This window comes from Rutilus rutilus (assembly GCF_951802725.1).
Source record: "Rutilus rutilus genome assembly, chromosome: 8".
NCBI lineage: Eukaryota > Metazoa > Chordata > Actinopteri > Cypriniformes > Leuciscidae > Rutilus > Rutilus rutilus.
Window position 1 is genome coordinate 33,196,601 of NC_140222.1, and position 23,951 is coordinate 33,220,551.

Genomic DNA, 23,951 nt, shown 5'->3' on the forward strand with positions numbered 1-23,951 from the left:
CCAGCAACACCCGCGATATCCATATTTGATCTCGCAGGTGTCAGATCCACTGCGAGAAGAGAGAACTGTCTGGCTTGCCTACTCTTTTTTCACTCCTCCTCTCACTGCAGCCGCCAGCCGCCAACTCTCGACTACATTTTAGGCGAGGCAAGGCGCATCTCAAACAAGCCTAGCCTACTATTTGAAATAAATCTGTGTGCGTCGAAGTCAGGTTGACGTCACTTACATTTGATTAACGACTCCTGGCATATTGATGCGGAAGTTTTGCGATAGCCTACTTTCTGTTTAAAAGTAGCATCTGATCCTAATTTCATACGTTATATATTTTAAAACAGTATGTGAATAATTACAGGGCACTATGATGATCACCAGGTAGGATGATTTCTGAATGAAACGCTGTTTGGACAAAGGCGTGTAGTTGCCTTAAGGGTAGCCTATAGCCTTTCCTTCCCAGACAGCACCGAAGCGCTGGTGTTTGCTTTCGCTTTTGGTCTGGTTTATCCGCTTTGGCCATCGACTGTTTTGTGTAAACAAACCTTTATCGGTGACCGCATTGAATGTCATGAATACATTAATGACTTGGTTTATGAAGAGGTGTATCTGCAGTAAATAGCTACTAACATTTTAATTTAGTCAGTTAGCATTAGTGTTAGCATTTTGTATTAGCCTGCCGTTCTAACCAGTGCATGTGCAGTTAGTTTTAGTTTATATTTTGATTTGCCTAGCATTACACTGGTCATATGTGAAGAGCCAACTTAAGATCAACTGCTAAACTGTAACAATTTAACGTTAGAGATTTTAACCTGTGCATGTTAATGATCATCCAAAATATTATTAAGGGAAATAATTAGAATATTTGCTAAATTAGTTGTAAATTGATGGATTTTTACAGTTTAGTTGAATAAAGATGGTCAAATGACAGAATGCATTCAAAGAGAGATTCATCTGAAGCACACTACACTCAAAAAAAATGATTTTAGCTCTTTGTTCAATTTCATTAATTAAAATGAGCATATACAACACAACCCTTCATAGAAATGATTCCAGCTTAATATCATTAAATGTAATCAATGTAATTTTTTAAAAAGTTGGTTTACTAATTTTTTTTTAATTGAGTCAACATGAATATTTTTCGTTCGTCTTAACCGGATGTCACTCAAAAAAAGAATTTTGGCCTCTTGTTAAAATAATTAATTACAATAAGCAAAAGTAACATGATTGTTTAATATTGCCACAACTTAATTTAATTGTGTTCAATCAACCTAATTCATTTGTGTGAAAACTAAATGAATCATTGTTGTTGACATCTAACTGGGCAGTGGATCTGTAGTTCCCAGCATGCTTTGCAAGGGACTGCATTAGGAGGGTCAATTTAGGGAAAAAGTGTTATTTTATGTGTTTTTCAGTTAATGGAAAGATGTTGTTAGTTAATGTTAGTGTTTAATGTTCAGTTATGTTATACACTTAGAGGACTTTCTGTAATGTTTTTGAATTTTGTGGTTACCATTATGCAGAAGAGGGGCGACTGTGTTTAGGCTGTGGGCTCAGTATTATGATATATGCATTAAACCTTGTGTTCAGGCTGTGAGCACCCAGTATACACTGTGTAAACCTCACTCACAGACCTGCTCAAGTAATAATTCAATTGAACATTGGTAGTGTCTATCATTAGAAGAGACCATAGAGTCAAATTAACAAAAATTATAATGTTGGTTATGTAAGGCAGGACAAAAACAAGATGTAGTTAACCTGACAAAACTTTATCTAGCAGGAATGAGTAAATTAATTTAAATTCATACAACAAGATTACAACAAATTATTTCAAACTATTTCGATTTTGTTGGAAAAATGTAATTCAATTTCGTAGAAAACCTTTCCTTAATTTAATTAAGTTCGTTCAAAAGATAATTTTTTTGAGTGTATATGAGTTAGGCTATAGGTCTATGTTTTATATTTTTTTAATGAAAATAATGATCAATAATAATAGCAACAGACTATGAATGTTTCCATTTAGTTGGCCTGAGATGATGATTTATGAAAAAGTTAAATTGAAATAATAACTACATGGATTATAAGAAGTATTGATTAAATTCACTATGGAACCAAAATTGACAGTTCTTATTTTTGTATGTAATATTACAGTATTTATTATAAATGAATCATCCATGCACATCATTATTTTAAAATTCACGTTTCTTTGTGTGAGGGCAGAACAAACCCAAACTAACTGAACAAACAGTTCACTTAAAAATAAAAACAATATTTTTCTTTTTACAAAATCTACATGAAAAACTGTGTCCACAAATGCCTGATTCACAAACAGTCAAATTCACAGATCAATATTACCCAATGACCCAATAACTGTTCAGAAAAATCTTACAAATATTGATGTTCTGATTAATAAGAGCATAACCATTCAATGATTGTGTTGAGATGAGATTTAGTGCCTTCTGTTTTCTTGCACCTGGTTTTCATTCATTTGGGTGCGTGAGCTTTCTATGAATGTTTAAAAGTTGCTTGCAAAATGCTCTTCTGGTTGAGGTTAAGTAAATCCATTTTTGTGTGTGTTTCTGCAGTTTCAGCTTCATCTGTGTGTTTGCAGTGCTGATAAACAAAGGTGAGGACGAAACAAACACTTAAACTGCATAAATGGTAGACTGTGTGTTTCCAGTTAATGTTTGTGTTGTTTCAGTGTCTCTGCAGGAAACAGTAGAGGCTGTTATTGGTGGTTCAGTTCTCCTGCCGTGTTCTTCCACTGAACATGATTATAAACTTGAAGACATTAATGTATATTGGAGACACAATGGCAGCAAGAATGTGTATAAAATAGTTGAAGGCCGTCATTCAGAGAAACAGGACCCAGACTACAAGAACAGAGCTGAAACATTCCCTGATGAGTATGAGAGAGGAAACTTCTCCCTCAAACTCAACAGTCTCACTTACACTGATGCAGGAGAGTTCAGCTGCACTGTAAAAAAAAAGTGTAATTTTACAGGTAATGGTCTGTATTTTTGTACAGAATTTTACCATTTTGTCATTATACAGTGAATGCCTGTTATTTATCAATTCTGTATTTTTATGTTTTTTGCCTGTAATTTTGTGAAATGGTTATTTGCTCTAACTTTGCTGCCGTTTTTTTACGGGATTTTTTTTTTTTTACAGTGTGCCTCATCTCACACACATCTGAGTTTAGGACTCTACAGCTGATCATCAACGGTGTGTGAATCTTGTTTATTAATATATGATTAGAAAGTTGATGTTCACTAGTGATGCTCCAGTCTGAATGCTGCTGTATATAAATTATAGCCGGATCTGTTGTCTTTATTACAGTGCGGTCATGTTGTTTTTCTTCACTTTTTTTGTTGCAGAATCACCAGCAGAAAAAGGAAATGGATTAATTGATCAAGGAAAAGTAACAGGTTCAGATGAGGTGACATCATCGCCTTTGCTCTGGGTTTACATTGTATTACCTGTAGTGTTAATAGTGCTTATAGCTGGTTTAATCACATTTCTCTTGAGAAAAAGAACCCACACTGCCTTATCCACTTCTGAACAACAACCAACAGAGACAGAAATGACAAGTCAGGTCTAAAAGCTTTTTTGATGTTTTGTTCAAGATAAAAATGAACGAGACTGTCAGTGTATTTCTGCCTGAACAATTCTGCACCACAAGTGTTCTTTCATCATGTTGTGTTTGCCAGTATTTTTTTGTTTTTATTCTTTTTGTTGCTTTTTAACTATACACATGAACATATACAACAAACAGAGACAGAGAAGTCAGGTCTAAAAGCTTTCATTTTTTACTTCCGCTAATGACGTTTTTTTACATTTAGTTCAATTGTTACAGCTTGGTTCATTATGGTGTTTATTGTGCTGATATATTCTTGCCTTATACATGCACTGCATTGTTGAGATGTTGAAACAGGAACTATTTTGGCTAAAGAAAAAGTGAGTCTGTCAGTGTTTTTCTGCCTGAATAAATCTACACCACAAGTGTTCTTTCATCATGTTGTGTTTGCTAGTAGTAAATCCCTTTTGTATTCATGCATTATTTTATGTTCATTAAATTTTAATTTACTAAATCTGATTAATTCCTGTTATTACATCATTGAAAGGTTTATTTCAGTGTTCATACATTCAGTCTGCACCAAATAAAACGCTTAGCTCCATGCAGGGCTGTAATATCTGTCCATAAAACCAGTGTTGAAGCTTCATGGGAATGCATTTCAGTTTTCCCAGGTACTTTCAAAGAGGCAAAGAGTCTTGTGTTTCATTTCATAATCTCTTTATGTACAAAACACACTAAATGTGTGGATGAAATTTACAAATGTTGGTGTTCAGATACCTTGCACGTTATAAGATTTTCACTAAAAGGAAAGGTTTTCTCATAAATGATCCAAACAAATTCCATTATACTTTTCAGTCTACCTCTGTCACGTTACGCTAAATAGAACCCAAGCGCAGACAGTAACTTTCACAAAACACGGTTTATTTACAACTAGAAACAAAGCCCCACGATGGGGCAAACAAACAATAACTAGACTTGACAATAAACCGTGACTGGAACTTTCACAGACAGACCACAATACTCACAGAACCAAATGTTAACAAGACGAACCAGCACTGAGGAACAAACACCGGGAGCTTACATAGAACACATGATCACAATCACAGGTGACACTAATACAACATTAACAACATGGAAACGAAGCAAAACACAAGACAATGCAAACACATAGTCAAAACAACCGACCATGTGTTTGCACACAAAACAAGAGACAAATACATGACAACCTCATTATTGGTACTGAATATTCTGTTTAAAAAGTTACCTTGAATATCTGCAAAATTGAAATTATCTCACATCTTCTCAGCAGAAATGTTAATCTTGAGTATATATAGTATTGCATCCTTCATATCTCCGAAGAGTCTTTAGTTTTATCAGATTTATAAAAGACAGATGCTGTACCGATTCTTTCTGAAAACGGTCGAGCTCTTGGAGGCGTGCCGTGGGCGTAGCTCAAGAGTCACGCACAATATTCATCATCGCATTATCCCTGGAGAAGGTTTGAATCACTATACTTTCATGTTGTTTACATTATATGCACTTGTTGCTGATTGACAACAAAACAGACATTTGATGTTACTTACCGCCTGCGGTTTTCGACTCATGATTGGGATACTATCTCACTGTGACCGCTCCATGTTTCAGTTTCAAACGATCTGCAAATCCAGCATCGAACTGGGCTTTATTTATAAAACATTCATCACCAAAATGCCGGGAACAAACAAACACACTTGCACGTTGAGGGGCGTTGCTCTTGCTCTGGGGTGCTTTTCCCGAAAGCATCGTTAGCCAACTATGGTCGCAAGTTCCCTCGTTACCAATAGAGTTCAATGGACATTGCGATGAACTTGCGACCATAGTTAGCCAACGATGCTTTCGGGAAACGCACCCCTGGTTGATGTGTGTGTGCACTCGCTTTTCCAGTAGAAATGCCCATACAAGGAATTCCGCACTTTACGGCGTCATAAAGGGCCATACACGGAAAAAACGTTTCGAAACGTGTGCTGCATCTCAAATCGCCTATACTACGTCCTAAAAGTATGTACTTTTTTTGTGAAGAAAAAGTACATACTTTTGAGTAGCAGAAGAGTAGGCAAGCTTTGGGAGATACTATCATGTCATACAATTGCGTCTTTAATGGTTGCTCTGTCACATCCTGGCCTGTCAATCATCTTGTCACAGTTAAAATTCTCCACCCACTCACCCAATCATCCACCCACCCACTCACCCACTCATAGAGCTCTTTCTCATAGAGCAAACCAATTAATCAGAAAAACAAATGTGAATAAGATTACAGCAGCCGTGATTACCTAATCATGAAAAGTGCATATTACAGTTTTACGAGCGGTTTCACACTTGACGCTCAAGCACCGTCAGGTTAGCCATGCTTCGACCAATCGATTGGGCTGTCGATTTCGTGGCTCGCAGGGCCAGGTCTGTGGCGCTGCGCAGGTCCCTGAAAGCCTCTGGTTCAGGCCAGAGAAGTTTAGCCTGAAACACCTGGAGGACAGCCATGGTGTGAAGCGGCGAAGCAGCTTGGCCAGCGGTGGCGTAAGCGCGGCCGGCGAGAGCTGAAGTGGTGCGGCAAGGCTTCGATGGATGTGACGCTTTGGCCTTCCATCCAGCAGCGGTGGGTGGGCAGAGGTGAGCGGCCACCGCTCCCTCGAGGGGAGGAATCGCCTCGTAGCCTTTCTCCATCGCACCGTCCACAGAGGAGAGCGTTGAGGAAAAGTAAGGCTTTAAGCACGCTTTCCGCGACTTAGTCAGCTCGTCGTGCACTTCTGGGAAGAAGGGGGCGGGTCTCTGCTGAGGGGCCTGCTGGCGCCCCTACAGGAACCACTCATCCAGCCTGCTGCGTGTGGGCTCCTCAGACGAAGACCACTCGAGCCCGAGGTCTTTGACGGCCCTGGTCAGCACACGGAGAATCTCTGCATCAAGGCCCATTCTCGTGCTGGCTTGTGTTGACGGTGCGGGGCCGGAAGCGGAGCCCGCCCACTCGTCACAGTCGGATGCAGCATTGGAAAGGCTGTCATCCTTCTCCTCGTCCTCGTCTGATGCCCCAAAAGAGACGAGACCTGGCGCTTGCAGAGAGGGGCGCTGGTCCACCTGTGTGAACAGGACCGGCGAGGGAGTTTCTTCAAGAGAGAGCGTGGCACGCGGGGACTGGGTCGGCGTGTGTTGAAAGGCGCTTCTTTTTGCGCTGCTTAAGCAAAGGGAGAGAGAGAGCGGGAAAGGCGGGGTCGTCTTCGGTGAAACCTGCCAGTCGAGCCCGCAGGGTGGAGAGATCCATCATGTCGCACTCAGGGCAGCCGCCCTTGGCGAGTGCAGCTTCCGCATGGTCACGGCCCAGGCAGGAAGCGCAGAGGATGTGACGGTCTCCACCGACAAGAGGTCTTCTGAACGAGGCGCAGTTAGTGCGAGACATTTGCAACAACGCCTGCGAAATTTCTCTTTTAGAAAAAAGTGTGACGCGGCGAACACACTAGCGTAAAAGGATATGAACACAAACCGCGTGCTACACAGAACGTCTCGGTTACGTATGTAACCCTCGTTCCCTGAGTAGGGAACGGAGACGTTACGTCGGATGACGACGAATGGGGTTTCGCTTAGAAATCCTATCATCTTCGAGTATTAAAACACGAGCCAATGGCAATGAAATGCCATGGGTCTGCGGAATTTGCATAGCGTAACTCCGCCCCACGCAGGGGGTATATAAGGAAGTGCGCGAGCAACATGCAGACTATGACTTCGCTGAGGAGCCGAGACTGAACTCAGGCGTTCCAGCGGTACAGCGGAAGTGGCAGGGAGACGTAACGTCTCCGTTCCCTACTCAGGGAACGAGGGTTACATACGTAACCGAGACGTTCCCTTTCGTTGTCACTCCGAGTTACGTCGGATGACGACGAATGGGGTTCCCAGTGTAATCACGCCACCTCTCGACTGTCTTCCAGTGCCCTGCATAAGTCTGAGCTCCCTGTCGTGAGACTGGCACGGACGAAGGACTCCTACTTAACACAGGAATACCAAGGTACACTGGGAAGCATATCTCAGTGGAAATATGCAATCATGCCCAACCCGAAGGGGGGGACTTGGAAAACACATATGACCCCGAAGGGCTGCATACGGAGTCACTGGGGTGTCCAGCCGCAGGTGGAATATTTCAACCCCAGGGGTGGCAAGGTGGCTTGCCAAGGGAAAGACACATGCTCAAAGAGGCTTACAGTGGAATACACATGTGGGGGTCGCCCGGAGGGGGAACCATGCACATGGAGGCACCTAGCCAAGCGCGAAAGCTGCCGGTGGCATAACTCTGGCGTTGACGTCAACAGTGCTGGAGGAGACTCAGGGCTTATGAGGCTCACCTGAGGAAATATCGCACGTATCCCGTCTGTGGAGAGGAATGGCGAGCAAGCGAAGACACCTGAGCAGATTCTAGCACCGGCTAGTTGAAGCGAGTACATGAGAAGAAACTGGCTCAACTCGGAGATTGTAGAATCTCGCGAAAGTATTAGGTGTCGCCCAGCCTGCAGCTCTGCAGATGTCTGTTAGCGAGGCGTCATGCGCTAGAACCCAAGAGGATGCCACACTCCGGGTGGAGTGGGCCGTCACACCAAGGGGGCACGGTCGACCTTGCTGCTGGTAAGCCAAAGCAATGGCGTCCACTATCCAGTGAGACAACCTTTGCTTCGAGAGAGCCTTTCCCTTCAGCTTCCCACCATGACAGACAAAGAGCTGGTCTGAGGTCCTGAAACACTGCGTTCTGTCTACGTAAGCACGGAGGGCGCGTACTGGACAGAGCAGTGCCAAGGCTGGGTCTGCCTCCTCCAAGGGCAGCGCTTGCAGGTTCACCACCTGGTCTCGAAAGGGTGTGGTGGGAACCTTGGGCACATATCCAGGCCGGGGTCTCAGGATCACGTGAGAGATAGCCGGCCCGAATTCCAGGCACGCTTCGTCAACCGAGAATGCCTGCAGGTCCCCTACCCTCTTGATGGAGGCCAATGCAACCAGGAGCGCTGTCTTCATAGACAGGAACTTAAGCTCCACTGATTGCAGAGGCTCAAAGGGAGCACTCTGCAGGGCAGTTAGAACCACTGAGAGGTCCCAAGAGGGAACGAGAGGAGAGCGAGGAGGATTTAGTCTCCTCGCTCCTCTCAGGAACCTGATGATCAGGTCGTGCTTCCCCAGAGACTTACCTTCAACTGCATCGTGATGTGCGGCAATAGCGGCAACATACACTTTCAGGGTGGAGGGAGACAGCCTTCGCTCCAACCCTTCTTGCAGGAAGGAAAGCACGACACTGATCGGGCATTTCGTGGGTTCTTGCTGTTTAGAAGAACACCAGTTGACGAAGAGGTTCCACTTCAACGCATAGGCATGTCTCGTGGACGATGCTCTAGCGGAAGTGATGGTAGCCACCACCGCTGGTGGTAGGGTACTCAAACCTACCTCCTCCCGTCCAGGAGCCACACGTGGAGGTTCCAAAGATCGGGACGAGGGTGCCAAAGGGTGCCCCGTCCCTGAGAAAGCAGGTCCTTCCTCAGAGGAATTGGCCAGGGAGGTGCTGTCGCGAGGAGAACTAGTTCTGGGAACCAGGTGCGGTTGTGCCAATACGGGGCAATCAATATTACCTGCTCCTCGTCCTCCCTGATCTTGCGCAAAGTCTGCGCAAGGAGGCTCACTGGGGGAAACGCATACTTGCGCAGGCCCCGCGGCCAGCTGTGCGCCAGTGCAACCGTGCCGAGCGTGCCCTCGGACAGGGAATAAAACAGGTCGCAGTGGGACGAGTCGTGGGAGGCAAACAGATCTACCTGTGCGTCTCCGAACTGATCCCAAATCAGCTGGACCGACTGGGGATGGAGTCGCCATTCTCCAGCGAGAGGCCGAACTCGAGACAGCTCGTCGGCCGCCTGGTTCAGGTGTCCCGGGATATAAATGGCTCGAAGCGACCTCAGATGCTTCTGACTCCATATGAGGAGGTGGCGGGCGAGTTGCGACATACGGCGGGAGCGTAGACCACCTTGATGGTTGATGTACGCTACTGTGGCGGTATTGTCTGATCGGACTAGTACGTGTTGACCCTTGAGCAACGCTCGGAAGCAGTGCAGGGCAAGGCGTACGGCCAGCAACTCGAGGCAATTGACATGCAAAAGGCGCTGAGGACCTGTCCAGGAACCTGCAGCAGCATGTCCATTGCACATGGCACCCCAGCCCGTGGTGGAGGCATCTGTGGAGACAACAACATGCCTGGAAGCTCGTTCTAAGGGCACTCTAGCCCGTAGAAAATTGAGGTTCGACCACGGGGTGAAGGTCTGACGGCAGGTCGGAGTCACTGGGACTCGGAGCGTGCCGTGTTGCCATGCCCACCTCGGGACTCGATCGTGAAGCCAAAGCTGAAGCGGTCTCATATGAAGCAATCCGAGCGGCATTACTGCGGCTGCGGATGCCATATGTGGCGAAGACAAGTCAGCAGTGACTACGCGCGCTCGCTCGTAAGCTGCGCGCACCTGGCGACCGAGTCGATCTCCATACCGAGAAAAGAGATCCTCTGCACGGGGCAGAGTTTGCTCTTCTCCCAGTTGACCCGAAGGCCCAGACGAGCTAGGTGCCGGAGCACAAGGTCCCTGTGTTCGCAAACCTGGTCTCGAGAGTGAGCTAGGATCAGCCAGTCGTCGAGATAGTTCAGGATGCGAACCCCGTGTTCGCGTAGGGGAACAAGGGCTGCCTCGACAACCTTCGTGAAGACGCGAGGAGACAGGGCTAACCCGAAAGGGAGAACCGCGTACTGTATGCCTGTCCCTCGAAAGCAAACCGTAGAAACGGTCTGTGTCGAGGAAAAATGGAGACATGGGAGTAGGCGTCCTTCAGGTCGATCGCTGCAAACCAATCCTGCGGCCGCACGCATTCGAAAATGCGTTTGGCCGTGAGCATCTTGAACGGCGTCCTCTTTTTTGAAGGGAGCGGTTCAAGACGCGCAGGTCCAGGATTGGTCGTAACCCACCGGATTCTTCGGTACAATAAAGTAGGGGCTGTAAAACCCAGACTTCATTTCGGCTGGAGGGACAGTCTCGATCGCACCCTTCGCCAGTAGGGTAGCGACCTCCGCTCTCATGACAGGGGCATTGCCACCGGCCATAGTGAGCGGATTCCCCTGAGGCGGGGAGGAGACCACGCGAACTGAATCACGTAGCCGAGCCTGATGGTTCTCCGACCCGGCGGGACAGTCCGGAAAGCTCTAGCCAGGCCTCCAGAAACTGCGCCAGCGGGGTTATTCGAACCACAGACGTACTGTCGGGGGTGCAGCGAGGCGGAATGACCGGCCCAGGCGTGGGTGGCATAGCGGCCCGGTGCGGGGGCACGGCCATAAACCACGTCCTGCCAGAGGAGGCCAGGGGAGGACCAGCGTCCCACGGGGGCGTGCTCTGGCAGGGGTCTGGCGACAGAGGGGGATGAGAGGAGCGTGGCCCGTGGGCGGCGCGTGCTGTCATCCACAGCCTCTTGGGGCTCAGAGAAAGAGCATTAGTTCTTTTGTAGAGATCTTCACCCAGCCCTCAAGCGGGGGAAGGAGTGGTCCTGCTACCAGCTCCTGAAGAACTGAGCCCTAACTCCAAGCTGCCTGTCTCAGGTTTGTGCTGCTCAGCCAGGTGTTAGCCGGCTAAGGGGCAGAGACAGGCGGTGCCAGCCTCCAGCGACCCCCTTGTGCTCAGGCCAGTGAAGGCTCGAGGGGAGGAGCCGCAAGGAGGCGGCGTCGGTGGGAAGCAGACTAAGCAGACCACACCGACGGATGACCGTCAGTGCAGAAGCCTCAGTCTGCTTGTGGATTGATCGAAGACTGTTGGGCGCAGTCCTCAACCACCCCGCCGACCAGGCTGCCCGCCTCAAGGTGCTGCTTAGGCTGGTGTGGCAGTCTAAGGGGCGGAGACGGGCAGCGCCGCCCTCCTGCGGCTTCCTCCTGCTCAGGTCCGTTTGCAGGCCAGAGGGGAGCAGCCGCATGGAGGGGGGCTTGGCGGGAAGCAGACTGAGGAGGCCGCACGGATGGATGACCATCGGTGCCGGACCCGAGTCTGCTTCAGGTGGTCGAAGCCACACCGCCAAAGAGCTCAGCCTGGGACATGGGGGAGCTGAGAAAATGAATTCTCAGACCCTGCCACATCAACCTGGCTAAGCCCATGTCTGGACCACATAGTGGACATCACCTGACCCAGGATCACGCAGGTACCGATGTCGCCCGAGAGCGAGGTCAGTAGTGTGCGTGGCGGAACAACCAGGCCGGGCATGGGAGGCATAGCGTCCCAGCATAGGGGCGTGGTTAGAATTTCCGCGTTCTGCCAGGATTGGCCAGGGAAGGACTAGCGTTCCACTGCGGCCGGTTCGACAGAACTCCCGGGACAGCACTGCATCGAAGGCGCAGGCGACACACAGCACTGCATGACCGTGCCACTATAGTGACAGGGAACATACAGACCATGATCGCCGTGCGATCGAAAGCAGCGAAGGCGGAGGACACCCGCGGGCCGCGAAAGTCACGTGGAGTCTCGCGCAGCGCAGGCGTCCTGATGCACGTCCGGGAGAAGCTTACAGCGCTCGGGGGGAGGGCGGGGCCACTCCCAGTGGAGGGCCCCGCCCTGGGGGAGGAAGGCGCAGTCAAGGACTAGTGGTTAGGGAGTTGGACTGGTAACCCAAAGGTTGCTGGTTCGATTCCAGAACCGGTGGGAAATGACTGAGGTGCCCTTGAGCAAGGCACCTAACCCCTAATCGCTCCCCGGGCGCCACACAAAGGCTGCCCGCTGCTCTGGGTGTGTGTATCCACGTTTGCAGTGTGTGTGTGTTAACTACTCACTACTCTGCTCCTAATGTGTGTGCATTAACTTGGATGGGTTAAATGCAGAGGTCAAATTCTAAGTATGGGTTACCATACTTGGCCGTCACTTGTCACTTTCACTTTCACTTTCACTCCAGCCGATGCTTTCAGCTGCCCGGGAAAGCATGGCTGACAGCTCTGGATCGGTCCCGGCAACGATGGCACTCCCGTGGGAGGCAACGCAGTCGAAACTTCATTTCCAGAGGAATCAAGCCCGCCTTGTGATGCTGTGAGTGCATGGTCTGCGATGTGGAGGGGGGTGTGGCCCGAGGAATTGAATCGTCGGTTGTTGTGCCACACCAAACCCTCAGATCACCCTGGCCACCAGCCAAAGTATCCCTTCTCGAGGAAGAGATAAATTGGGGTGTGGCAGAGGGGACTCTACTCACATGGAGATCATTGAGTCTTGATCTATAAACATCGCGATGGTCATGTTCCCGCAATGAAAACATGACTCATCAACGAGCGCTGCCAAGCGTGATAAAGCCCAACACGCAAAACAGCGCTCGCGACCGTTAGGCAGATGACTGACGCACACACATCCAGAAAATACACGGACGAACCGTCTTGAAAAAGACGTGCCGCGTGCAGCTCTTTTTAGAGAGTGGAAAAGCTCAGCAGAGTGCTGAAGCACCCAGGGAGAAACACACTCACTGTCGGCAGATTAGTGCACAAATCAGCAGCAGGAAATGCGATCTCGCTGGAAGCGCCGTCACACCAACACACTGAAGAGCCGCTCGTCTCGAAGAGATTTGAGATGACACTCAAAAGGCTTGTGGAGTGAAGTACTGAACTTGGCTCCGAAGCGAAAACATAGTCTGCATGTTGCTCGCGCACCTTATATACCCCCTGCGTGGGGCGGAGTTACGCTATGCAAATTCCGCAGACCCATGGCATTTCATTGCCATTGGCTCGTGTTTTAATACTCGAAGATGATAGGATTTCTAAGCGAAACCCCATTCGTCATCATCCGACGTAACTCGGAGTGACAACGAAAGGGAACACAACAATACACGCGTACAGAAGAGCGTAAGGTCAGAGTGAACTTGAAACTGCACGCTCACACGACAAGACAGAGCGGAGGAGAATGAGCGAAAGCTCATCCTGTGCGCTCACAAAAGAATACAAACATGCGGAGAATGAGTGTCTGAGCTATATTGAAGGATCTTATTTGAGATTTTTAATGTGCAATCGTGATTGCTTAAACAATACTGAATATATAAAAGAACCAGGCACTGTGGTGATGTCATGGCTTTTGCTTTTAATTACATGTTATACAATTTATTTTGTATTCTTTGTGTATTTTTTCATGTTTATGTCAAAATTAGAACTGCTTACCGTTCCCCTATTTATTAACCCTGATCAATCTTATCAGTTCATTTCTTTCTTTCTGTGTACTTACAGTGTGCACAAGATAAAACAAATAAACATGTTGCTCATGGTTGACATCTCTGACTGATGTATTTCTTCTTTTCAGGAGAGAGTGAGAGCTGTTTTTCTGTATCAGCTGCATTTACTGACGCTGTTAATAAACAAGCAAAATCTGAAAGGCAAATTTGTCTGTAGCTCATGAATGTGGGTGTACCTGAAATTCTACGTTCCTGTCCTGCATTCTTCCTGCGCTCTTGATCGTGAAATGAAGTCGTGACATGACGGTGTATTAAGATTCTAAGACGACAGGAATATATAAAACATAATTCAGAGAAATGATTCACTAGAGGATCAAGATCCAGAACACAGTGTTTCCCAGAGGAGTTTACGAAAGAATGCTTCAATCTCATGTAAGTTAATGATCATTATTCAATTATTATTTTTCTTCACCTGTAGAGTCAAACATCACATCACTAAATCAGCATGAATTTCCTTTTTGTTGTTGTTGATGTTGATGTTGTTGTTGTTGTTGTTGTTGTTGTTGTTGTTGATGATGGTTTGTGCTGGTCTGGTTTTGGATCTGGTCGACCATCATGGTCTTTCTTGTGGTTCTGGTTGACCAAAGAAGCCATTAGTCTTATTTTATTTCAGTCATGTTTTATAATAGACATATATATATATATATATATATATATATATATATATATAATTAGGTGTGCAATATAATGCATCTCTCTTTTAAATTTGAGCCTAAAACATTTTTTTTTCCTGACTGATTAAATTCATTAAAACATAACTCAAGCTGACTAAATGGATCTTCTTTATTTTAAATAAAAAAATATTTAAATATTTATTTAAATATAAATAAAATAGGTTTCTATATCTCTGAAAACCATGCAAAGTTGTGCTGTTTTACTAATGAACAGAATTACCAACGCTATCTCACGACCAATTCGTACAAATTCGTACGAGTGATTAAAAGGTGGCTAATTCCTACGAATGTATACGTGTATATGTGTGTATACTTCCACTGTTCAGTTTCACCAGTCTCTGTCTCAGTCTCTTACCTAGTTGGTAGAGCCAAATTTGCTTAAATTATGATTCTGTATATATGAATTGCTGATTTACTGATTAATCACCGATTTACAATAATTTACTCATTTTCCTAAATTATCCATTTAGTAATTGTTGATGTTGTTCAAGACTGTATGTTTGATCAGAAAAAAATAAACAGTACACAAATTTGTTTAAACAAAGTTATAGTTTAAATAATTAAGAATCTTTGTGGTTCTACATCTAATGTATCAATTAGATGAGGCAGAACCTGTATAAAGCATGTCTATGATAATATAAAATATAACATATATTTAAAAAGGCGAGTTATTATTGACATAATTTGAAAAATATAAACAAAAAAATCAATTTTTATTGTAAAAATACACTATGCACAATCAATAACTCTGTACATTTCATCAGTTATAACAGTTTACATTATATTTTAAACATTTGCTGGTCTTTTTTCTATGCAAAATATTTGTATGTGCATCAACATACAGTAGGCAATGTTAATAATAATAATAATAATAATCATTATTTTATTTTTAAATGTATTTAAAATAGTTTTACATGCGCCATGTAATTTTAAAGTGACCGTTTGTTGATGTGCATTATCCTGACAGGCTTATTGTTTTTGTTATTAAAATGATCCTAATTTTAATCATTTGGATTGCAATAGAACATAAAAGACAGACAAAGAGAAACTCAAAGAAATGCAAAGGAAAGTTGTTATTATTTGGTTACTTTATCACATACATCTACTTTTGCACCTGAGGTTTAGCAGGTCTTAAAAGTGATTAACAATTAAATAATGGAGGACGGGGGTAGGGTGGGGTGCTATAAACCAACAAAGGTCTTTTGATGTGAGAATATAACCACCCGCTCTCCTTTTGTCAACCGCCGTGTCACACCCCCACCACACTACACCACTCAAGACCCTCTTAGTCATTGTTGAACATTCACAGAAAGTGTGAAAGTGCTATCCATGTTTCACAGCATAATCGAATGCTCTGATATTAAAAGTGTAGATCTAGAAACACAAACAATGAGCATCATCCCTGCATGAAAGCAATGAGAAACTGACTGATTGGTTTGCGATTTAAGGTCAGGTCAGGTCAACTTTATTATTATCCCCGAGGGGCAATTTGTTTTGCAGCCAGCAGAATCTATACAATCACAAACACACAAAAACAAACAGTACAGAGAGAAAAAATAAAAAAATAAAAAAAAATTATTCAAAAACCCAATAGCAACTGGTACAAAAGTAGCAACTGGTACAAAAGAATGAAGGTTAAACCTCCACTGTAGATAAAGCTGAGAGATTGTGTTTGTCACAACATGAACAAGTGACCAACTAGTGGAACACGTTTCTGGTTTTAGTTTAGCACTTCAGTTGAGTTTAACCACACTAAAGCCTGCAGCCTGTAATACTTATTATCGTTCAACATAAATGTATCAGTCAACAACGATTGCATGAAATCTTTAAAATTATAAATGAATGAATAAATAATTAAATAACAAAAGCAAATATTTATGTGCCAAACAGTTAAAAAACTAGCAAACACGTGCAATCAAACCTATATGCATACATAATTGTTTTCTGAAAGTATATGTCTACAATTTGAAATGCAAATTAGTCCATGCTGTATGTTTGTTCTGCTTTTCTCTCTTTCAGTTCACCTTTAGCTCGAGAATGAGGGCGTTGCTTGTCCTTTGAGATAATAACTATTTGTGTGTGCACATATGCACTACTGTATTTTGTTCATTTTCAGAGAAAGTTCAGATGCTTACAGCACTTACAGCACATCAGAATGAAAAGCAAGAGGATATGAGGCAAATCTTTCTGGATTGAGTCTATAAATATGAAAAAAAAAAAAAAAAACACAAACCTAGCCTACATGTAAGTTCTTGTCAGCCTTTATTTATTTTCTTTCTTCCTTGAGTGCTGTTTTATCTTTTATCAGCTGCATCTGCAAATATTAATAAAGAAAAGAAAAATTTGAAAGGCAAATACATGGAAGACTTCCAATATTGTTGTTTTTCTTTCTTGTTTTCTCGGATGAGTCTACGAAGCTTCCCTCTCACACCCAAGTCATCTTGTCGACGTTTTTATTATTATTATTATTATTATTATTATTATTATTATTATTATTTTTTATGCTGGTTGACCAATGAAACAATTAATCTGGTTTTAGCCACATTTTATAATTGACATATAATATAGGCTACAATATGGTTAATGTGTTGGACATGTGCTGGATGGTGAAACACTATTTGATATTAATCTGTGTGCGTCGAAGTCAGGTTGACGTCACTTATTTGATTAAACGACTCATGGCATAATATTGCTGCGGAAGTTTTGCGATAGCCTATTTTCTGTTTAAAAGTAGCATCTGATCCTAATTTCATAAATATTTATACGTTATAGCCTATATTTTAAAACAGTGTATGTGAATAATTACAGGGCACTATGATGATCACCAGGTAGGATGATTTCTGAATGAAACGCTGTTTGGACAAAGGCGTGTAGTAGCCGATAGGTTTAAGGTTATAGCCTTTCCTTCCAGACAAAGGCTGGTGTTTGCTTTCGCTTTTGGTCCGGTTTGTCTGCTTTGGCCATCGACTGTTTTGTTTAAGCATACCTTTAACGGGGACCGCATTGAACGTCATGAATACATGAATGGCTTGGTTTATAAAGAGGTGTATCTGCAGTAAATAGCTACTAACATTTTAATTTAGTCAATTAGCATTAGTGTTAGCATTTTGTATTAGCCTACCGTTCTCAGTGCATGTGCAGTTAGTTTTAATTTATATATTTTTGATTTGCCTTGCATTACAGTGCATTTCAGGTTTTCCAAAAATGTCAGATGGGTGAAGAGCCAACTTAAGATCAACTGCTAAACTGTAACAATTTAGAGATTTGAATATGTACATGTACATGCATTCTGTCATTTGACCAACTAAACTGTAAAAATCCATCAATTTTCAAATTATTTCCCTTAATAATATTTTGGATGATGATCAGCATGTAGGCTACTACATGCTGATCATCCAAAATATTATTAAGGGAAATAATTTGAAAATTGATGGATTTTTACAGTTTAGTTGAATAATGATGGTCAAATGACAGAATGCATTCAAAGAGAGATTCATATGAAGCACACTATATGAGTTAGGTTATAGGCATATGTTTTATATTTTTTAATGAAAATAATTATCAATAATAGCAACAGACTATGAATGTTTCCATTTAGTTGGCCTATACATAGGTAATGATGATTAATGAAAAAGTTAAATTGAAATAATAACTACATGGATTATAATAAGTATTGATTCACCATGGAACCAAAATTGACAGTTCTTATTTTTGTATGGAATATTGCAGTATTTTTTATAAATGAATCATCCATGCACATCATTATTTTAAAATTCACGTTTCTTTTTGTGAGGGCAGAACAAACTGTCACTCACATAAGTTCGACCAATAGCAAACCACAACCACCCACAATCAACTCCCTATGGACAAAATCCTACTAAATCTTTTTTTTTTTTTTTTTACTCATATACGTCACAATAAGGAAGAAAATACTATCACAACTTCCGTTTCATGCCAACTTTAAATTAAGACATTCTGCCCCAGTTGTGATGGGGAATCTTACATAACAGTTCACTTCAAAATAAAAAAGATATTTTTCTTTATACAAAATCTACATGAAAAACTGTGTTCACAAATGCCTGGTTCACAAACAGTCAAATTCACAGATCACTGTTACCCAATGACCCAATAACTGTTCAGATAGAATAAATCTTACAAATATTGATGCTCTGATTAATAAGAGCATAACCATTCAATGATTGTGTTGAGATGAGATTTAGTGCCTTCTATTTTGTGTCTTGCACCTGGTTTTCATTAATTTGGGTGCGTGAGCTTTCTATGAATGTTTAAAAGTTGCTAGCAAAATGCTCTTCTGGTTGAGGTTAAGTAAATCGTTTTTTTGTGTGTGTGTTTCTGCAGTTTCAGCTTCATCTGTGTGTTTGCAGTGCTGATAAACAAAGGTGAGGACGAAACAAACACTTAAACTGCATAAATGGTAGACTGTGTTTCCAGTTAATGTTTGTGTTGTTTCAGTGTCTCTGCAGGAAACAGTAGAGGCTGTTATTGGTGGTTCTGTTCTCCTGCCGTGTTCTTACACTGAACATGATCTGAAACCTCAAGATATTAATGTGTTTTGGAGACACAATGGCAGCAAGCATGTGTATGATATAGTTAAAGGCCGTCATTCAGGGAAACAGGACCCTCGTTACAAGAACAGAGCTGAAACATTCCCTGATGAGTATGAGAGAGGAAACTTCTCCATCAAACTCATCAATCTCACTCACACTGATGCAGGAGAGTTCAGATGCACTGTAAAAAAAAAGTGTAATTTGACAGGTAATGGTCTGTATTTTTTTACAGAATTTTACCGTTTTGTCATTATACAGTGAATGCCTGTTATTTATCAATTCTGTATTTTTATGGTTTTTGCCTGTAATTTTGTGAAATGGATATTTGCTGTAATTTGATGGAATCCGGCTGGAAACTTTGCTGCCAGAGATTTACCGTTTTTTTACGGGATTTTTTTTTTTACAGAGTGCCTCATCTCACACACATCTGAGATTAGGACTCTACAGCTGATCATCAATGGTGTGTGAATCTTGTTTATTAATATATGATTAGAAAGTTGATGTTCACTAGTGATTCTCCAGTCTGAATGCTGCTGTATATAAATTATAGCCGGATCTGTTGTCTTTATCACAGTGCGGTCATGTTGTTTTTCTTCACTTTTTTTGTTGCAGAATCACCAGCAGAAAAAGAAAATGGATTAACTGATCAAGGAAAAGAAACAGGTTCAGATGAGGTGACATCATCGCCTTTGCTCTGGGTTTACATTGTATTACCTGTAGTATTAATAGTGCTTATAGCTGGTTTAATCACATTTCTCTTGAGAAAGAGAACCCACACTGCCTTATCCTCTTCTGAACAACAACCAACAGAGACAGAAATGACAAGTCAGGACTAAAAGCTTTTCTGATATTTTGCTCAAGATAAAAATGAATGAGACTGTCAGTGTATTTCTGCCTGAACAATTCTGCACCACAAGTGTTCTTTCATCATGTTGTGTTTGCCAGTATTTTTGATTTAGATTTTCTATACCTCCTCTTTTCTTAGTCTTTTCTTAACACTTTTCCAAGTCCACCACATTTTAAGAACGATCTGAAAGGCCCCCAAACTCCATCAAAAACTGTATATTTGTCCCTTAAAATATAAGTCATCTTTTCCATTGACATATTTGTTACAATTTCTTTTAGCCAACGTCCTATTGGTGCACAAATATTTTTCCAATTTAAAGAAATAAGCCGTCTTTCTTTTTTAACTTGATCTCTTTAGGGAACAAATGTAATAGAAACAATAAAGGTGCAAATGGAATGTTAACATCAAGAATCTTCTCTGTCATTTCTTTCACACCTTTCCAAAAATGTTTGACTTCTTCGCACTCCCATATGCAATGATTGTTTGCCAGTATTAAATGCATTTTGTACTATTTATGTATTATTTTATGTTTGATAAAATTTCATTTACTAAATCTGATTAATTCATTCCTGTTATCTCATATATTACGTTAATTCCCAGTCTAGGGAAGGAGCAATATAGAACATTGTGGGGAAAGGAGGAACAACACACAACAACATTGTTGATACAAAATAAAATGAAATTTATTAACACACGGAAGCAAACAGAACTTCAGGAGGGGAATCTAACACAAGTATTACGTCTTAGGACATAACACATAATTGAAAGCTTTATTTAGATACAATAAACTGAAGAAGAAATTTGCAAATGTAGTAAAAAGTTAAAGTTTTCTCATAAATGAGAAGAATATTTTTCAGGACAATGTGGTGATATCATGGCATTTGCTTATATTGTCTGTATTATTTGATCGTAATTGTCCTTGAAAAAAAGAATTCAAGCTGCCTTATTCTCCTCTGTCACGAAAGAACAAAACGTGACAGGCAGATTTAAAAGTTTCCTTTCAGTTTTCTGACAAATTGTTTCAGGTTCCATTGGTTCTTTCAAGTTGTTTTGAGCTGTTAAATTATTTCTATTGGCATCCCGTTATTCTTATACAGAATGTATAACAGAAAAGGATCTTGAAACACTGAAACAGGAACATTGTTGGCTAAAAGAGACTGTTATGTTATGTTGCTGCCTGAACATTTCTGTTTTTTCATGGTGTTGTGCTAGCCAATATTACATTTTTTTTTTTTTTTTTTTTTTATGTTTATGTTAAAATATGAACACTCAAAAAAAATGAACAAGGAAGGTTGTGGATTTTACATAACATTTATATTTAGTTTACTTATAATAATTGTGTTTGTTGACTTGAAATGCTTTTTTCTATTAAGGTCCACATAATTATCTAAATTTAACAGTACAAAATCCTAACGCGTTGTCTAAACACTAACCATTTATGTTAAGTAAAAAATGCTTAGATCCAGAGGGTGGCAGTATAGTGCGACGCCAACTGCCATTTTGCTGCTTGTTCAAATTGCTTAAAAGTGCATCTGATGTCACGCGTTTTTTAGGCCAAACATTTTTTTGTCACATACAGCAAACATATCCTCACTATCCGCTAGCTGCCTGTCCCCTGAACACACTGTACAAAAACGCGGTCTCTGTAGACACCACAGGCTCCACAAATGGCAACAAAAACAAACTGGGCTCACCCGCACCACGAAACATAAACTGTTCCAGCCAATAACCGACAAGAAGGATTTGGGGGTGGGGTTAGGGAGGTTAGTGCGTGGATGAGGAGGAGGGAGGGTCTAGCTAGCCTCCGTTTTGTTTGGCTTGTTCGACTTGAACCGGCGCTGCACAAACCGATGGGTGAATGACATCAAAATACCGCAATAGCGAATAGAGAGCAGACGGCTCCTTATGCTTTTGAATTGCTTTCGCGGTAGTTTGATGTCATTCACCGATCGGTCTGTGCAGCGCCGGTTCAAGTCGAAAAAGCCTAATACTTTAAACGTCAACAAGAAGTGATGTCACCCAACATCACTTAGAGCACCTTTAAAATGAGCTTAAAGGGATCCTCCACTTTTTTTGGAAATAGGCTCATTTTACACCTCCCCCAGAGTTAAACAGTTGAGTTTTACCGTTTTCGAATCCATTCAGCTGATCTCCGGGTCAGGGGGTCCCACTTTTAGCATAGCTTAGCATAATGAATTGAACCGGACAAGACCATTAGCATCTCTCTCAAAAAAATGAACAAAGAGTTTCGATATTTTTCCTATTTAAAACTTGACTCTTCTGTAGTTACATCGTGTACTAAGACCGACAGAAAATGAAAAGTTGCGATTTTCTAGCCTGATATGGCTAGGAACTATACTCTCATTCCTGCGTAATAATCAAGAAACTTTGCAACTTTTCATTTTCCGTCGGTCTTAGTACACGATGTAACTACAGAAGAGTCAAGTTTTAAATAGGAAAAATATCGAAACTCTTTGTTCACTTTTTTGAGAGAGATGCTAATGGTCTTGTCCGGTTCAATTCATTATGCTAAGCTATGCTAAAAGTGGGACCCCCAGACCCGCAGATTGGCTGAATGGATTCGAAAACGGTAAAACTCAACTGTTTAACTCTGGGGGAGTTGTAAAATGAGCCTATTTCCAAAAAAAGTGGAGTATCCCTTTAAGCAACACAATTGCTATACATTTTGTCCTAAATTAATTTGATTGTTTTCAATCTGCTTAAATATGTGTAAATTTTAAGTTTACTTAAACCGTTTGTGTTGGATTACATGAATGATTTGTGTTGAATTAAATGAAGTTTTATGTAACAAAGTTCGGGAGGAGCACGTTCAGGTAATCAACCAATCAACTCAAGAGGAAGCCAGTATTAATAAAGCTTTTCCTCACCTTCTGTCTCACGACAAGTTTCTCAGCATCCCTCCACCACCCCATCACGCACTCGGCAGGGTCTACCCCAGTATAGGGGGAGTACTCTGGGTTTGGGCAAAATTCCGAGCTCGGAGCCCTCCCCTGGACAGCAAGCCAAATACGCATAATACTATTAGATTTCATGTACGTGTGAACTCGTGAACTGAACTGGGGCGGTGCTTGATAGATCCCAGCATGCTTTGAATATGGTTGAATTAAGAGAGAATAAATGTTAAAATTAAGTGTTATTTTATGTTTTTTTGAGAAAATGAGACTTGATATGTGTAATTGTGTTTAATGTTCAATTACATTGGAATTATTAGAACCATTTAAATTACAGTGGATTACCATTGTGGAGAAGAGTGGAGCATTTTAGCCTGTGGACTGATTAAGTTACATTCAGCTGCTTTGGCTGATGGAACATGTACATTTTAATATTTGAGATGCTAATATGTGCTACTGCTAGTAAATAGTTAGCTGCAGTCTATCTATTTGATTATATGTCACTAAAATAAAGGAAATCTTAATGGATGGATGAATATAAAAAATTTGAATACCTGAATCATGCCATAAAGCCTTTACAAATTCACTTTGAGATTACTTAAATGGGTCGCAAAATTCACAAATAATGAAAATAAATTCTAAAATCCCACAGGAAATTCCTGATGGAACCATGAATGGCTCAAATGCAAATTCTCTTCCGGGTTTGATGAAAACAATGCAAATATTGAAGACGCATGCAAAGTCACAAATGTGGTCTTGTATGCAGCGCCCCTGAAAATGAGCCATTGTATATGGAATCATTCTCAGATTTTTTGTCTATGACACTGATGAATGAAAATAAAAATGAATGCTTCTCCTCATGATAAAAAACAGACTGACCTATAATACAATAGCTTTCAAAGAGTCCATATAATAGAAGCGTAATCCAAAATACTTCAATACACACAATACAATACAAAGCTTTGCTTTGCTTTTTGTAGACAATATAGTAGACAAATAATATTTGAAGACAAATATTGTGTACATTGTAATGTGAAAGAATAGTATTAATCAAAACAAATATGTGTGCGCTAGATGAAAACAAGCAATTCATTCCACAAGCCTACAAATGAAAAC

The 23,951-nt window shown here is 42.0% G+C and overlaps 1 protein-coding gene across 4 annotated transcripts; it reads left to right on the forward strand.

Annotated features, from left to right (window-relative positions):
• Positions 1-20,407, forward strand: LOC311295521 (uncharacterized protein). 4 transcript variants are annotated; one of them, XM_084416961.1, is made up of 6 exons: positions 13,567-14,206; positions 16,625-16,752; positions 18,868-18,908; positions 18,982-19,284; positions 19,483-19,536; positions 19,689-20,407. In XM_084416961.1, the coding sequence occupies exons 2-6, from the start codon at positions 16,715-16,717 to the stop codon at positions 19,910-19,912; spliced, it is 660 nt and encodes a 219-aa protein (XP_084273087.1). In that variant the 5' UTR covers positions 13,567-14,206; positions 16,625-16,714; the 3' UTR covers positions 19,913-20,407. The 4 variants fall into 4 exon arrangements, with proteins under 4 accessions (XP_084273088.1, XP_084273090.1, XP_084273087.1 ...); XM_084416962.1 differs by lacking the exons at positions 13,567-14,206; positions 16,625-16,752; positions 18,868-18,908; ... (1 more) ...; positions 19,483-19,536; positions 19,689-20,407 and adding exons at positions 1-372; positions 2,577-2,617; positions 2,693-2,995; positions 3,163-3,216; positions 3,369-4,087; XM_084416964.1 differs by lacking the exons at positions 13,567-14,206; positions 16,625-16,752 and adding an exon at positions 151-372.
• The last annotated feature ends 3,544 nt before the right edge of the window (positions 20,408-23,951 follow it).